The sequence below is a fragment of the Mirounga angustirostris genome, unplaced genomic scaffold (assembly GCF_029215605.1).
Source record: "Mirounga angustirostris isolate CCGP_5_RB_7025 unplaced genomic scaffold, mMirAng1.0.hap1 SCAF_9, whole genome shotgun sequence".
Classification (NCBI taxonomy): Eukaryota; Metazoa; Chordata; class Mammalia; order Carnivora; family Phocidae; genus Mirounga; species Mirounga angustirostris.
The window spans coordinates 52,833,863-52,850,526 of record NW_026991717.1 but is presented as its reverse complement, the minus strand read 5'-3'; the positions used below and the strand labels follow the sequence as shown (position 1 = coordinate 52,850,526).

The 16,664-nt window shown below is 38.9% G+C and overlaps 1 protein-coding gene across 4 annotated transcripts in view; it reads left to right on the top strand.

Moving 5' to 3' along the window:
• Window positions 1–16,664, top strand: part of TMOD3 (tropomodulin 3) — an 81,671-nt gene that overhangs the window by 17,359 nt on the left and 47,648 nt on the right. For 3 of the 4 annotated variants that reach the window (XM_064570469.1, XM_064570471.1, XM_064570472.1), the window contains one exon: window positions 15,021–15,220. In XM_064570469.1, the coding sequence (XP_064426539.1) occupies window positions 15,095–15,220 (126 nt within the window). In that variant the 5' untranslated portion in view covers window positions 15,021–15,094. Of the gene's footprint in view, window positions 1–10,313; window positions 10,422–15,020; window positions 15,221–16,664 lie in introns of those variants that run through there. The other variant, XM_064570470.1, reaches the window with a different exon arrangement.

Sequence of the window (16,664 nt, the reverse complement as noted above, 5' to 3'; positions counted from 1 at the left end):
AATTTAAAAAGAGAAAATGAAGTGAAGAACAAGGCAGAAATGAAGGTGCTACTTTAGTATTTTTACTGTATTAATAAAATTTATATTTTGCGATTAAATTTTTTTTTGCCTTCATTCCTGTAATTTATGATGTGTTGGGAATACATATTTTCATAAACCATTTCTATTTTATTTCAGGAAAATAGGAAATGATAGAAATTTGCTTTATTTGGTGACTTTTCAGGAAAGCATTGATTAATGTGGTCATTCCACTTTAACTTCTTTTTCTCTGTTACACAACACTGGCCCATGTTTGACTTCATTATTTACTTTTTTTGTTGTTTAATCTATCTGTTCTGGTTTTTCAAGTCCCTTTCCTGAAATATTTTACTTTATTGTTTTTGTGCTTATCTAGCATGATTCAGCTTTCATATATTTCCTTCCTATTATAGATTGTTCATCTTGGCAGTGATGAGGGCAAGTTACTATTTTTTTCCAAGGTTGAGTTAAATAGGGTTTCCTTAAGATGATAGACTGTTAGAGCTAGAAGAAACTGGAGGCCCTTGAGCCCAGGGATAAAGTGAACAGGCTTCATCCTTTTGCCACTTCTCATCTGTTGGTAGCGGCTGCTTAAGGACTGAGGCGGAGTCTGTGCTCCCCCGGGAAAAGGCTGTTTGATTTGCAGTGTCTGCTGTGCACGTGGATGAGTCCATTGTCAGAACTGAGGCCATAATTTAGTTATTCCTCATCTACCCAAGCAAACTGAGAAGTGAAGTGACTTGCCCATAGTCACAGAGCTCTTACGACCAGTTCAGTGCTAGGAGCTAATTGCTAGGTGTTTTCTCCCTAAGAATTCTGGTATTCCTTCTGGATTTTTTATTGTCGTTTTTCCTCCTTGAGTAATAATTGAATTATTTTGGGTACTTAAGTTTGTCACAGTTTGTTGTATCTTCAGAAAAGACTCAGAAGTATTCATCAGGCAGTCTAAAGATAGAGAGGATTGTTCTTATTCTAGCAGAGAAAAGGGGCTTGAGTTACATAGTCTAGCTAAAATTGAGAATTTTCTTTTCATTTAAGACTCAAGGCTTTCCCATTAAATTTTTTAAAACTTCATACTATCTTATGCCCATTATAATCAATTAGACCCACCCTCCCCAAAAAGGAGGGAAAAGTAGAATTTTATTTAGAAAGAATGAATTTTATTTGAAGATCAGTGGTTCAAAACAAAATCTGGTCATGAAGAATTAAAACACTAGCAGCATGAGACAGGATAGGAAGATACTTAAAGAACTTTTTATTTTAGACATTTGTCTACTGTAATGCTTGGCATTTTGGTCGAGATTGTGCATTATTTTGCAATTACAAATAACACAATAAACAAAAATAACAGTAGTAACTATATACTGTGTGTACATTAGTATTTTTTGTTGTTGTTAAAGATTGTATTTATTTGACAGAGAGAGACAAAGTGAGAGAGGGAACACAAGCAGGGGGAGTGGGAGAGGGAGAAGCAGACTCCCTGCTGAGCAGGGAGCCTGATGCGGGGCTCGATCCTAGGACCCCGGGATCATGACCTGAGCCGAAGGCAGACACCCGACGACTGAGCCACCCAGGCGCTCCTGTGTACATTAGTATTTTTTAAAACATTGATTTGGGAACTCTTCATATAAAAAATATTCTCTTTGACGTTTCCCACATCATGTGGGTTTGTTTTGGTGGTTTAAAGTAGTTATGGTAATCCCTTAGAGCACTTTCTCCCATGCTTTACCAAAACCTTACCTTTTTACAGTCTATAGAAGGCTGGGGCAGCTTTCATACAAAATATTTTGATGCCTTATTAGCTGTTAATCAGCAGGGGTGCAGGTATTAGTAACAACCATCATGTATATCTTCATCTAGGCACATTTTGTTGATTTCTCCCAGGATAGTTACCTCATTTGGAAGTATATTTTTCTATATAAACCCATTTTCAGTTTAAGAATATTTGCTTCTTAATCTTTATTGTGGCACAGTTGTTGATAGATAGCATTGCTAGAGGATAGGGTTCTGCATACCCATGGAAGAAAAGGGGGAGTGGAGAAAGAGAAGAGACATCCCAGTGATGGGGTCTTTTCAGTGTGCCGCTTGGGCTATACTCTGGTGGCGAGGTGGCAGGAGGGTCTGAGGGGGATTCAGATTTACTTTTGCTGTATACCCAATTTTGCTGGTCACCACTTTTGAAAATTGAGAGAGAACAACAGTGTATCAAAAGAAAATTGAAACTATTAAGTATGTACCTACATTTAACATTAAATCTACAATTGATTATTATAGTCTCTGTGCCCTATTTGTACCATTTTTGATTCCTGTGATGTTTTAAATTCCAGTTTGGGAAGCATTTATAAAGTGGGGAGAAAAAACCAAGAATCTGTTCTATAAATTTTCTCAAATTCTTTTCCTCCTGTTCCCATGGTACCTTTCTCTCCTCTTGTCCTACCCTTCCTGTTCAGTATTCCCTCTTTCCCAGGACAGTACATTAACTTTAATAGGCACTTCATAAATGTATACAAATATATCTTGATTTGAAGATGCAGCAGTTGGTAAGGTTGAAAAAGGAGAGCTTTTCAGAATGAAGAAATACAAGAATCTGGTCTGAAGCCCAGGAAATTCAGAAGGGATGAAATTGAGGAAAGATGTTACCATTCACCTTTTGTTCACTGCATGAAATTCAGCTTGCTCTCAGCATGATTTCTTTTAGACCTAGCCTAGTTTATTTTAAGATTTTGTATATAGTTCAATGCTTACTAACTTGGTGGATTAAGAAAAGTCTTGGTAGAGGAAGAATGAGTCATAGCGATACTTCCCTTTGGGAGAGAAAGAGAAAGAAGGCCGTCACATTGGTCTCTCCATTATATACTTGGAATGGATTCAGCATTTTGATTGATGGCTGAGCACTGTTAAGCTTCCCCCGAGCTACCTCACCTCGTATTTGGTTTTGTCCACAGTATGACTGGTAGAAGGCTCTTTTAGGTTAACCAGCAAAGATAAAGAGCTCTGTAACCTTCTTGCCCCGAGAGACTTGTTCATATATGTAATTGCTATTGTAAGATTTTTTGAATTTGCAACAATTTTTTAAAAAGCTTCAGCATTTCCTAGCCTACCCAATCTATTAAACCAAAAAGAAGGAGGAGGAGAAGGAGAAGACTGAAAAACATTTGGTTCTGAGAAACTGGGTGTGCTAAGGGTGTGGCTCTTTTGGCATTCGTCAGTGGTGTGCCCAGAGTGGGTTCCTCTCTGACCTTGCCTTGTATCTCTGATGCCACACCACCACCAAGAAGTATAAAAAGAGAGGAGGTGGGCCAGGCCTGGGAGCTGGTTTGGCTGCTTTGAGCCAGAGAAGGAAGTGGGGTACATGGGAGCCACAAAGTCTCTCAGTAGTTTTGTTGAGAGGTTGTTCTTGAAGTGGTATGAGTAACCTGTGAAGTATTTTCTTGTAATAGTCACAGAAATTAGCTGGCTGCTTTCTACTTTGAGGATGCCCTAAGAGACCTGCCTGTAAATAAATCTCTTCTTTTTTCTGGCCCTAACAAGTTTTTCCGGTTGCCTTCAGACTTCAGATTTTATTTTCTTTCTTTATGCTTTTGAGATCTGTAGATCTCTTTTTTTAAAAATTCGTGATAGCGTCAGTAGCAGTGGCAGGAAAGATGGGGCTACTTACTAATCTCCTATGTGGGTTGGTTCATTTCCATGGAATTTTTACACAGAATAATCAGCTACCATTTTCTCAAACTTCTGTGTGCAAAGCAGCTACCTCACTCAGATGTGCCCTCATCTGCATCAACCATAGCATCCCAGGAACTCCACAGAATTATTTACTGTACTGTCTTTTAGGCTTCATTGTATAAAAGATGTAGTGAACAGAAGGGTGGATTTAGCATCCAGTTTTTTTTCCTCTTTAAAAAATGTCTTATTTGCTATAAAAGTAATACATATTATATATATAACTAAAATAAAATGGTTTTACTTTTTAGAAGGTAAACACTGTGTGCATAGTGCTTTGGATGCAGTGGACCCAAAGGACATGTTTTGGTTATAATTAGTGTTATCTAGAACCATAAGCTCATAAAAAGGAAATGATCTTATGAGACTTTTAAACTCCCTTGCAGTTGAGGAAGCTGCTGCACACTGTCCCTGACAGATATTCATACTCAGCCTCTGCTTTGATAATGCCAGGAATGAATAGATGACTTTCTTTTACTCCAGCCTTCTCCATCAAAGAGAATGTTCCTCAAACCAGCAGAGATGAAACTCAAGCCTAGCATTAAATAAGAGAGCATTTTAGATGCTTTAAATGTTAAAATCTCCAGATGGAGTTAACTTACTTAAAAATTGTTTCTGGATTAATTCTGAAGCCAGGTTCAAACAAAAAAGGTAATGTTGATTTGAATTTTTTTTTTAACGAAAATTGAAGCAGATACTTATGAAATTACTTATGAAGCAGATACTTATCAAATTACATTTGAGCTGTAATCCAGTTCAAATGATTAGATGGGTCTTTATCTAGAGGGAATATTTTGATCCTAACTATTATCTACTGTGTATCAACATTGAAATACTTTTATTTAAAATAAACATACGTAATGGCTAAAAGTTTCTTCAGCATGAAAGGATAATGAGACTATCAGTCAATAGTCAGTATCTGAAACAAGAAGACAAAGCTAAACAGTACTTAACTATAATAAGGGAAAGCTATGCTGGCTAGGTATAGCCTGAGCAAGGAGACCAATTTTTTATATAGGGTTTTGGGAAAGTGTGGGATTCCCGGACTGGCAAAATTTTCCAAGGCCAAATGACATCATATACAGAAGCACGATTATTTGGGTGAGTCTGTTGATTAGTTGGCACTGAGGAGTGTTTACTGGAGTGAGTCTCTTCCTGATTGGATGACCTTCAGAAGTGAGAAGCTGACGGTGATTGATTGGCTTGCAAAGGCAAATCCTTGGTTTTGGTTTTGGGTTTTTTGATGACTACTTGTTACCATGGCTACAGAAAAATCAGTCTGTTTTGGGAACTTTAATTCTCAACATCAAATACATGCAATTACTTGCACAAAGCAAGTGTATGTTTGATTTTTTTGAGGTATAACTTAGAGTAAAGGAAGAAAATTTTAAGTGGGCAGCTTAATAAATTTTATGCATATGTATATACTTGTGTAACTATCACCCAGTTTAAGGTATAACCATTTTCATCACCTCAGGGTGTTCTCTAATGTCCATACCTAATCAGTATCCCCCAATAGCTATTCTGATTTCCATCCCCATGGATTATTTTTGCCTGTTCTTGCATTTCATATACATAAAAGCATGCAGTATGTATTTCATGTCTAGTTTTTTATATTCCTTTCAACGTAATACATGTTAAGTTTACTCATGTTTTTACACGTCCAGAACTTTATTACTATGACTGTACCACAATTCATTTCTGTATTTTCATGGTAATGGATGTTTGCATCATTTCTAGTTTGGGGATACTATGAATAAAGCTGCATTAAAAACATTTTTGTATATCTTATTTTATTAACAAACACTAATATCCCTTGGACATATGAAATTGCTGTATTATGGGACAAGTATGTTTAGTTCTAGTAGATACTGCCAGATTGTTCTCCAAAGTGGTTGAATCCATTTGCATTCCACTAGCAACTTATGAGAGTTTCCTTTGCTTCACGTCCTTGTCAACACTTGGCATTGTCATCATTTTTTAGTTTAGTCATTCTGGGTGTGTGTGTATGTGTGTGTGCGTGTTTATTTTTAAAAAGGCAGATTTGGGGGACATCTGGCTGGCTCAGGGGAATATGGGACTCTTGATTTTGGGGTCATGAATTTGAGCTCCATATTGGATGTGAAGACTACTTAAATAAATACAACTTAAAAAAAAAGGCAAATTTTGAATAACCTAGGCCTAGGAATTTAACATGAAAAACTTAAGAATATGGAGTGAGCCATATTAATCGAGGGTTAAGTTTCCTATTAATGTTTAGTGTAAAAAAGAAAGAAGCATTTCTTGATTTTCTTTCTTTTTTTTAGGGTTTTTTTTTTTTAAGATTTTATTTATTTGAGAGAGCGCATGAGCGAGCACAAGTGAGGGGAGCGGCAGAGGGAGAGGGAGAGGGAGAAGCAGACTCCCCACTGAGCAGGGGAGCCCGACATGGGGCTCGATTCTGGGACTCCGGGATCATGACCTGAGCCCAAGGCAGACACTCAACTGATTGAGCCACCCAGGCTCCCCTTGATTTTTTTATTTCTTAAATAGCTTCCTAATTTAGGAAGATCTGGTCCCGGAAGAACCATCCTAAAACAAAGTTACTGTCATATAAAGTTAAGAGCTAAGTGTTTCAGTAATCTTGGATGACACCGGTTAACTTTTTTTTTTTTTAAGATTTTATTTATTTATTTGAGAGAGAGCATGAACAAGAGAGCACAAGCAGGGAGAGCAGCAGAGGGAGAGGGAGAAGCAGGCTCCCCCCTGAGCAGGGAGCCTGATGTGGGGCTCAATCCCAGGAACCTGACTGAGCCACCCATGCACCTGGACTCCAGGTTAACCTATATGGCTTTTGTAAGTTTACTGTTAGCATTGAAATTAATTATATTGGCTATTTTTTATTACTTAGCGTGTGCCACAATCTGTTCTCTGTTGAGGATTCAGGAGTGAACAAAACAAAGTCTTTGCTTGAATATAACTTAGATTTTAGTGACAGGATACAGACATTGATTCAATAATTATGTAATGTCAGGTAATACAGAGGGAAATACGGGGTAAGAAGAGGTTTTCTCGTGCAGCACTGGGGGGGGGCCTGTGGGATTCATTTTTTATATATAATAAACAGAGAAGACTTCTCTAGTTAGTTGACATTTAAGCAGAGACCTTAAGGAAGTGAGGGAGTAGGTTATTTAGCTGTGTTAGGGAAGAGTGTGTTAGGCAGTAGGAACATTAAGTGCAAAGGCCCTAAGGCAAGCATGTGCCCAGTTTGTTGGAAGAAGAGCAAGAACATCATGTGCTGTAAGCAAGGGGTAGAATGGTTGGAAATAAGTTGGGGCTTGCAGGGAGATCATGTAGGGCCCTCTGGACCATTTGGCTTTTATTCTCATTGAGATGAGAAGCCATTAGAAGATTGTGAGCAGTGGAATTAATGCGATCTGACTATATCACACAAAAACCTGTGCATGAATGTTTACTGACACTTTATTTGTAATAGTCAAGAAATGGAATCATTCCTGATGGTTTTCAACATCTAAGTGGTTAAACAATAGTACGTACATACCATGGAATACAATAAAAAGAAATGAACTATTGATACAGCAACTTGAATGAATGTCTAGAGATTTATGTTTAATGATGTCATTTCTTAAAGTTGCATATTATATGATCCTATATATATATATAACACTTTTGAAACAAAATTTTAGAAATAGAAGCAGATCAGTAGTTGGCCAGGGGTTGGAGAAGGAGGCAAGTGTGGTTATAAAAGGGCAACACGAGGACCTCTTGTGTGGAAACTATTCAATATCTTCACTGTGGTGGTGGATATACAAACCTACAAGGTGATAACATTGTATGGACCTCTCCATACCCCACAAACACACATGAGTACCAGTAAAACTGGGGGCATCAAAATAAGATCAGCAGACTGTATAAATGTCAGTATGGTGGTATATTATAGTTTTGCAAAATGTTACCACTTGGGGGGTACTGGACAGAGTGTACAGAGATCCCTCTGTATTATTTCTTACATGTGAATCTATAATTATCATAATAAAAACTTCAGTTAAAAAGAACAAGATAGGGGCGCCTGGGTGGCTCAGATGGTTAAGCATCTGCCTTCGGCTCAGGTCATGATCCCAGGGTCCTGGGATCGAGCCCCACATCAGGCTCCTGACTCAGCGGGAAGCCTGCTTCTCCTCCTCCCTCTGCCTCTCTCCCTGCTCATGCTCTCTCTCTCCCTCTCTCTATCTCTGTGTCTCAAGTGAATAAATAAAATCTTTAAAAACAAAACAAAACAAAAAACAAGATAGTTCTGGCACCTTTGCAGAAGATAGACTATAAACTGTATGGGCATTAGAGTGGGAATGTGGTCCCCAGGTAGGAGGCTATTGTATAGGCATGTAAGAAATGATGATGACTTGAGCCAGTGGAGGCAATGGAGGTAGTATGACGTGATGTTTTCAAGTTAGAGCCAACAGGATTTGCTTGATGGATCAGATGTAAGAATGTGAGAGTAGTCAAAGTGAACACCAAGATTTTTGGCCCAGCCAGCTAAAAGAATGGAGTTGCCATTTATTAAAAGGTAAAAAATATAGTTAGAGCAGGTATAGGGAAGAAAATTGGAAATATTTCTAACTCTGGCATTCAGGGGAGAGATCCAGATTGAAGATAGATGTACGTAGGCTGGTAAGTATAGCAGTGGGAGCTTAGATGTCTGTCCTTTTATGATTGTTTCTACAGTCTCAGTGAAATATTAGGATTAGGTCTTTGTGTGAGAGTGAGCGATAAGAAATATTAAAGGTTTGAGGGAGAAAAAGAGGCAAAATAGTCATATAAGAGAGTGGGAGAATGACTGGACTAGGGACATGCCATAGGATTACTAGGCAGTATTCTTTATAAATTTTAAATATGGCCGCTCAGTATGTGTGTTTTTCTCCCACTTGATCTGCCACCCTGTGCAGGGGAGGAGTAGGAAGAGAGTTTTAACCAGGGTTGGGGTTTTGCCAGAGGAGTTCAGAGACAGAGAGGATCAAAGTTGTTGAGAGTAGTGGATGGTACTATTATTGGTAATGATAAGGATTAGGTTACAACCATGGGATTGTAGGACTGAGGCAGGGCGGAGGACTGGACCATCAGAAGAGAGGTCAGAGACTAGGTGTTGGAGGGGTAGCTGTGCAGATCTTAACATCACTATGATTGCTGGGTGCCAAATTCATGACCATCTCTTCTTTAGCAGTTTGACCCTAAGCATGGAAAATATTGAAATGACTATTTTGGGTTTTTTGTTTGTTTAAGATTTTATTTATTTATTTGAGAGAGAGAGAACACAAGCGGAGGGGAGGGGCAGAGGGAAAGAAGCAGACTCTGCTGAGCAGGGAGCCTGATGTAGGGCTTGATCCCAAGACCCCAGCCACCTAGGTGCCCCTAATGGAAAATATTGGAAAGAAAATAGAAGGAGTAATTGGGTAACATTTTTAAAAAATCATGACAAATTATTTGCTTGTTTCACTTTTTAGGTTTAGCTCTTTGCAAAAGATAATACCAGAAATGGTATTAACAAAGACATGTGCCTTAGTTTAGCATAAAAATGTATTAAAGGCCATAGCCAGCCATTGTTGTATTTAGTAATCTGCAGTTGGTTTGTTTGTTTAGTTCATTGGTTTATTGTTATTCAAAAATTGGTGCAAAAATTGTTCAAAAATTTGTTCAACAGTAGTCATATTAGACCAGTTCACAATATGGATCTCAAAAGCCATTATGGAAATATTAACCAAGAAACTTTTTTTAAAACCAGACTGAGAAATAGAGGTGCTGTAGGGCCATATTAAGCTCTCAGAAAATATAGGTATGGGACAAAAAATTAATACTAAATACTAACTGAAATTAACATAGGACTCATCCCTTAGTGCATCTCTTGTTCTTACCCTTACAACCAATCTGTGCACAAGTCCTTTTAGCTTTGCTTCCAAAATATGTCACACATTTATCCACTTCTCTCCATCTCCACAGCTATAACCCTACAGCTATTGTTTCCCACCTAGATAGCAGAGTCCTAGACTGGGAGAGCTGGTAGGGACCTTTTGGTCCTGGCTCAAAAGTCAGAACAGTCTTTCTGAACCACTTACAGTAACCTTCCCAGCCCTCATCTCCCCCATAGCAAATTGTCCTGGGGTTTTTCCTCTAGTTTTTATTGTTATCTGATATTATCTTGTTCCTTTGTTTGTCATTTTTTGTCTGTATGCCAACTTCAAAATAAATTAGAGCAAGGAACTTGTCTGTGTTGTATACTATGTATGCCTGTTGTCTGGAACAAGTCAATTCCTCGTACAGAGGATGCTCAAAAATATTTGTTGAATGAACAGCACATATATTGGAAAACAAATATTCATCTGGGATCTTGAGAGAAAACTTTCTGATCTGGTAGGTCAGCTTGATTCAGTACCCAGGGGTCCTAAGAGAAGCCAGTGAGGAAAAGACACACAGTCTGGAGCCTAGTAGGCTGAAGAGTGAGGCTTGGTGCCTCCTGAGAAGGAAACTCATTTCTTTACCCAAAAAAAAGTCAAATTTTCATCAGGGTTTATATTTAATTCCAGAGCTCTGATGACTGACAATCAGATGTGTTCTGTTTTAACTGGGGAAGATTAGACAGTGGAGAACTCTGAATATCAAGCCAAAATGGGTTGACACTGAGGGAAGAGAAGGTGAGTAATGCAGAGGCTGCACAGGATTAACAGAAGTATCAAAGACTAATTATCAGTGCTTTTTTAATTGCAATAAGGAGAGTAGAGTTAGGGAGCAAGAGGGACACTAGATATCTGGGGGAGGAAGAGGGAACTACCAAAAAAGGGAAAGGGAGATGATATATGATCCAATTCAATCAAATTTGGCTTAATTACCTACCATCAGGTACTGTCCCTGGTGATGGCAACCCAGAAGGAATGAGATAGTAGGAGGGAATGTCTGCTCTTCAGGGGCTTACAGTGTCTAGCAAGGAAGACAGATGAATGAGGACTTCTAATACAGCGTTATTGTTGGTTTGACATGAGATAGGTATCTTTAGGAGTTGCTGGCCAGCCAGTCCATGCTTAGGATTTCACATGATGGTCCTCAGCTTTACTTTTATAGAGACCTGATCTCAGCACCAGTAGGTACCTAGTATCTTAAAAGTACATTGGTACATAAGCCAAAATACCAGTTTAGTAATTTACAGTGAGGAAAGCTGTGTGAATAGCCAAGTTTTAATGAGAAGATTACTTGGTGATCATGGAGAAGAATAAAGGAAGTAATTGGGTGATGTAAATGTAGAATGACATCAGGCTTTGGTTGCCTGATGCTTCTTCTCCTTACCAGCACTGTAATTGCAATGGAAGCAAGCCAGTCATATCTGCTGGTCAGGACACCGTGCTTCCCTTGTGCTTCATGAACATGACCAGATCTTGCTTGATGACCCCCATTTTCTTACACCTGCATGCTTACTGACTTCTTTAGTTATGTTACCACCATTCAGTAGTAAATTATTCTGTCTGCTTCTTTGGGAGACCATCTCTTACCGTTGTTGATAAATATCAGTTATACCCTTAAGTTTTGAAGATACTTAGGTATAATCTGTGGTTAAAATGGAGGCATATACAAGGATAATGGCAACATAGATTAGGAACCATTAAGACCAACAATTAGCTAACAGCTAACCTGTTAGCAAGGATGAGCATCATGAATTGTCATGCACTGAATCTTCTAGGAATGTAAATTGATACAACCACTTTGAGAATAGTTTAACATTACCTAGTAAAGTTGAATATTACCATACCCTTTTCCCAGCCATTCCATTCCTAGGTTTCAATAACTTGGAGAAACTCTTGCACATGTATACCAGGAAATAGGTAACAAGATTGTTTATAGCAGAAAAACAGAGGGGAAAGACTACCAGTCACATGTTCATTTATACAATGAAATACTATACAAAAATGAAAGAAGTACAGCTTTAAGCATGAACTCAAAACAATGTTGAGTGAAAAGAGCAAGTCACCAAAAGATATATGCTATAGGAGTCCATTTGTATAAAGTGCAAAAAAAAGAACAAATCTAAATCTGTTAAGGACATGTACATGTAATGTAAAACTGTAGAGGAAAGCAAGAGAATGGTTAATTCAAAATGCAGTCCAGTAGCTACTTCACTGGGGGAAGGAGATGCAACTGGAAAGGGGAACGTGTGAGTCCTTGCAATTTTCTCTTTCTGAGGCTGGACAATGCATTCGTGGGTGTTCATCTTATTATTCTATAAGCCATACTATAAACAATCTTTGTGTGACAGAGTTTACTCTGAGATAAAGAGCAATCTGTTGGAGGAAGCTATTTAGTCAATTCCAAGGACTGTTGTGTTCCAAACCTATAGAACCTGGGTGACAGAACATTGCCTTAGCCTGTAATATCTCAGTCCTGTCATATTGTCCATTATAGTGCCTTACTGGTAGGATGACTATTGAATTTATGGCCTATACTGGAACACTTTTGAGAGTAAAGGGAGAGGATGCTCAAAATAATTAGTATTTTTTTTTTGAAATATTTGTTGACTAAGAGATTGGCTTTATTATATACTGTAAATCTCAAAAATAAGCTCTATCCAACCACATTAAAAACTTTTTTATAATGACTGCCTAAGCATTAAACAGCATACGCTAAATAATTACTCTTGGTACGTGTTCATATACTTTTATCAATTTCTTACCCTAATCTGTCTCAAATACCATGTCATTGGCATTTTTATGAAGGGACTGTTTTTTCCAAATGTTCCTCATTTTTATTTTTCCCCCTAAAATTGCCTACTACTTTCTTTAAAATTGCATTTGATGGCTAATATATTTGAAAGTGCTTATACCTTCTATTGAATCTTCTCTGCAGAGTGTATTTTTTTTTTTTAAGATTTTATTTATTTATTTGAGAGAGAGAATGAGAGAGAGAGAGCATGAGAGGGGGGAGGGTCAGAGGGAGAAGCAGACTCCCTGCCAAGCAGGGAGCCCGATGCGGGACTTGATCCTGGGAGTCCAGGATCATGACTTGAGCCGAAGGCAGTCGCATAACCAACTGAGCCACCCAGGCGCCCCGAGTGTATTATTTTTAATTAGAAATATACTCTGAAGATACTTCGTAAGCTTAGTATCTTAAAGTTGGAAGTATCAAGTGGAAATTTACCAAACTTAATAAAGACAACAATGATAATTGTTCAAAAAAAAAAAAGAAAACCCTGTGGGGCGCCTGGGTGGCTCAGTCGTTAAGCATCTGCCTTCGGCTCAGGTCATGATCCCAGGGTCCTGGGATCGAGCCCCACATTGGGCTCCCTTCTCCACGGGAAGCCTGCTTCTCCTCCCACTCCCCCTGCTCGTGTTCCCACTCTCGCTGTGTCTCAATCTGTCAAATAAATAAATAAAATCTTTAAAAAACAAAACAAAAACCTGAAAAAATCCAGGGTAATTGCTAAACCAGATGAGATGCCAAGTAGAGCAGGTGGAAGCCAGACCTGTCTCGGGCAGTTACATAAAATGCCTGCAGTTTAACATCTGCATCAGTACAGTTCTGTTAATTTGCTTGTTATTGGACCCAGGTGGCTGCTAGTCAGGTCAGGAGCTGACAGACCCCTTTGGTGAACCTTCCTTTATTCTTAGGAGATGAAAACACGTAAAAGGATCCTAAACTGTTACTGGTTTGAGGAGGAAAATATATTTGTCTAAATATTAAGTTGAAAAAACTTGGGAGAAAGGAGTAGTAAAGGAAATCTATCCAGACTTTGAAGTACTGGGTGTTTTGCAGCCAAGAAAAATTGAGCCAAATCACTAAGTCTAAGGATTATTTCTTGTTCCCATTAGGAACATTTTATAAAACATATGATCCACGTTTACGGCTAGAACTTACAGAAATACTTTATTTTTACTTCGCACGTTTTGTGGGATTTATTCGAACTATCTTTTCCTATGGAACAGTTCTGCTGTACCTGGGAAGAGGCTGCTTGTTGAGCTTTACCTCATTTAGGAAAGATTCACACGGTGAAGAAAGGGCAAAGGTCTTTTCCTATAATGAGACCCTTGTGACCACCCTTGCCAGTCAGTGGGTGACATATCCCAGCATGGTTTGGAGTATTTTATGGAAACATTTTCAAAAAGCTGCATTTTTTCCTTTAAAAACACCTTTCCAAAAAATTTTTTGATGTACCTTTTCAAAACCATTTTTTTTTTTCCAGTGGCACCTGGCCACTCCTCACTGGGGGAGTATATTAATATCCACCCTTATTGAATCAGAAAATAATGTTCTACACAATTTACAGTAAAACAAATGTATCTTTTTTTTTTTAAAGATTTTTTTTTTTTTTAAGATTTTATTTATTTATTTGACACAGAGAGAGATAGCTAGAGCAGGAACACAAGCAGGGGGAGTGGGAGAGGGAGAGGCAGGCTTCCTGCTGAGCAGGGAGCCCGATGTGGGACTTGATCCCAGGACCCCAGGATCATGACCTGAGCCGAAGGCAGACGCTTAACGACTGAGCCACCCAGGCGCCCAAAACAAATGTATCTTAAACATAACGTGCTGAAGCAAAGTACTCTGGGAGCAAGAATTTGAAAGTCACTGATGGGAAAAATTTTATTTTGGCACACATGAGTTCTTTCCTCCTAAAACTCAATTATCAGAAATTCTAAAGTCTACCAAATGGCTATTTTATAGATTGAATTTTATATTCTCTCCTCCCCCTATTTTTCGATTTTGTTTTTCATCAAGAAAAAATAAAAGGTAAGGACATTGAATGATCCATAGACAAGGGTAGTGTGTGATAGATGGCCAAAGAATATGACAGCTGGAAATTACATTTTTTTTTAAGATTTTATTTATTTTTCAACAGAGACAGCGAGAGAGGGAACACAAGCAGGGGGAGTGGGAGAGGGAGAAACAGGCTTCCTGCTGAGCAGGGAGCCCGATGTGGGACTCCCAGGACCCTGGGATCATGACCTGAGCTGAAGGCAGACGCTTGACGACTGAGCCACCCAGGCGCCCTCTTTTTTTTTTTTTTTTAAAGATTTTATTTATTTGACAGACACAGCGGGAGAGGGAACACAAGCAGAGGGAGTGGGAGAGGGAGAAGCAGGCCCAATGCCGGGCTCGATCTGAGGACCCTGGGATCATGATCTGAGCCAGATGCTTAACGACTGAGCCACCCAGGCGCCCCATGGAAATTACATTTCACTCAACCTAATAATAGATCTAAGTAGGTGGAGATGACTTAATATTTGAAATGTGTGTGTTTGTTCTCTCTATAGCTTTAAGAAAAAGTAGAAATCACTCCTGACTGTACTGCATAGCAAAAATTAAGTGACTTCCTATACTGCAAATCATGGCACTATCATTCCGGAAGGACTTAGAAAAGTACAAGGACCTAGATGAAGATGAGCTCCTTGGGACTCTATCAGAAACAGAACTGAAACAGCTGGAAACTGTTCTGGATGACCTTGACCCTGAGGTAGGTGGTAATGAAATAACTTTTCAAACCCTTTGAAACGAAGTAACTCCCTTTGAGCAGTTATCTTTCTCATGACTTTTCTCTGGCACTCCCTGCCCCTGCCATTCTCTCTTTATCCAAATGAACTTTTTGCCTCTTCTCAGTTCCCCCACTTCTGCCCCCATGGCTCCACTGACATGCCTGTTCTGAACTGTTTTCACCAAACCCTTATTCTCAAATTTCTGAAGTATATCCTGTAAGAAATTTTTTCTCGGGCCCCTGGGTGGCTCAGTCAGTTAAGCGTCTGCCTTCACCTCAGGTCATGATCCCAGGGTCCTGGCACTGAGTTCCGCATCAGGTTCCCTGCTCAGTAGGGAGTCTGCTTCTCCCTCCCCCTGCTCTTGTGCTCTTGTTTGCTCTCTCTCTCTCTCTCTCTCCCTCTCAAATAAATAAAATTAAAAAAATTTTTTTTCTCTGGGCAGGGAGGAACGTTTTTGGTATAATGAAGCTCTTTGATGTATGCCAACCTCTCTGTCTCTTCAGAGCTTCTGTACTATGATGGCCCTGTGTAGAGTGTCTCTACAAGGTTCTTTGTGACCTTAAATCTAATTGTTACCTTTCTTAAACATGTTGACCAAATTGAATAAGTTTCTAGTCATTAGTAGACTAGATCTAAGTACTCAGCAATACTGCAATCCATGTGGAGCAGACCTGAATATACTATAAATGTTTTAATTTGCAGAGTGGGTGTTATTTGTCTTATAAATTACACAAGGCTAAGGTAGAGCCCCTTGACGCCTGAATTGTTATTCTCTGGTAGGTGGGGTGGGGAAGGGGTAGTCACTGACAGGAGAGAGCCCAAAGGTTATGGCTACTTAACCTGAAGGTAAGGGTTATTTGCTAGGCTTGTTTTTACTACATGTTTCTTTATGTTGAGACATTGATTTTTAGTGCCTTTTAAGAATTGAGGTAGAGTTTGTTTTATAAAATTGTTCTTGTTACTACAACACATTTATTTCTTGCTGGAATGTGTTTGAATTTTTATTGAGAATTATACTCCTTTTCTCAGCATTACTTCAGCACTTCAGTAATGTGTCTATACCATAGATCAAAACCCTTAATCGTAATTGTTATCACAAGGAAAAGTTTGCGGTGCTCATGAGTCTGGGGATAACTCAGGATAACAGTACTGATCATGTCACAGCAATATCTTCTACAGGCAGTTCACCCTATTAGACCTGTTTGAATCAAGTGGTTGTAGAACTGCAGGAACGGAAGAGCTCATCTAGCCCAGAGTTTCTTAACCTTGACACTATTGACATTTGTGGCTGGATAATTCTTTGTTATGGGGGTTATCCTGTGCGTTTAAGTTATTTAGTAGCATCCTGATCTCACTCACTACATGAGTTTAAAAATGGACCTGGGATTTTGTTTTAATTAGCGGTGGTAAGATTACAGACCTGGA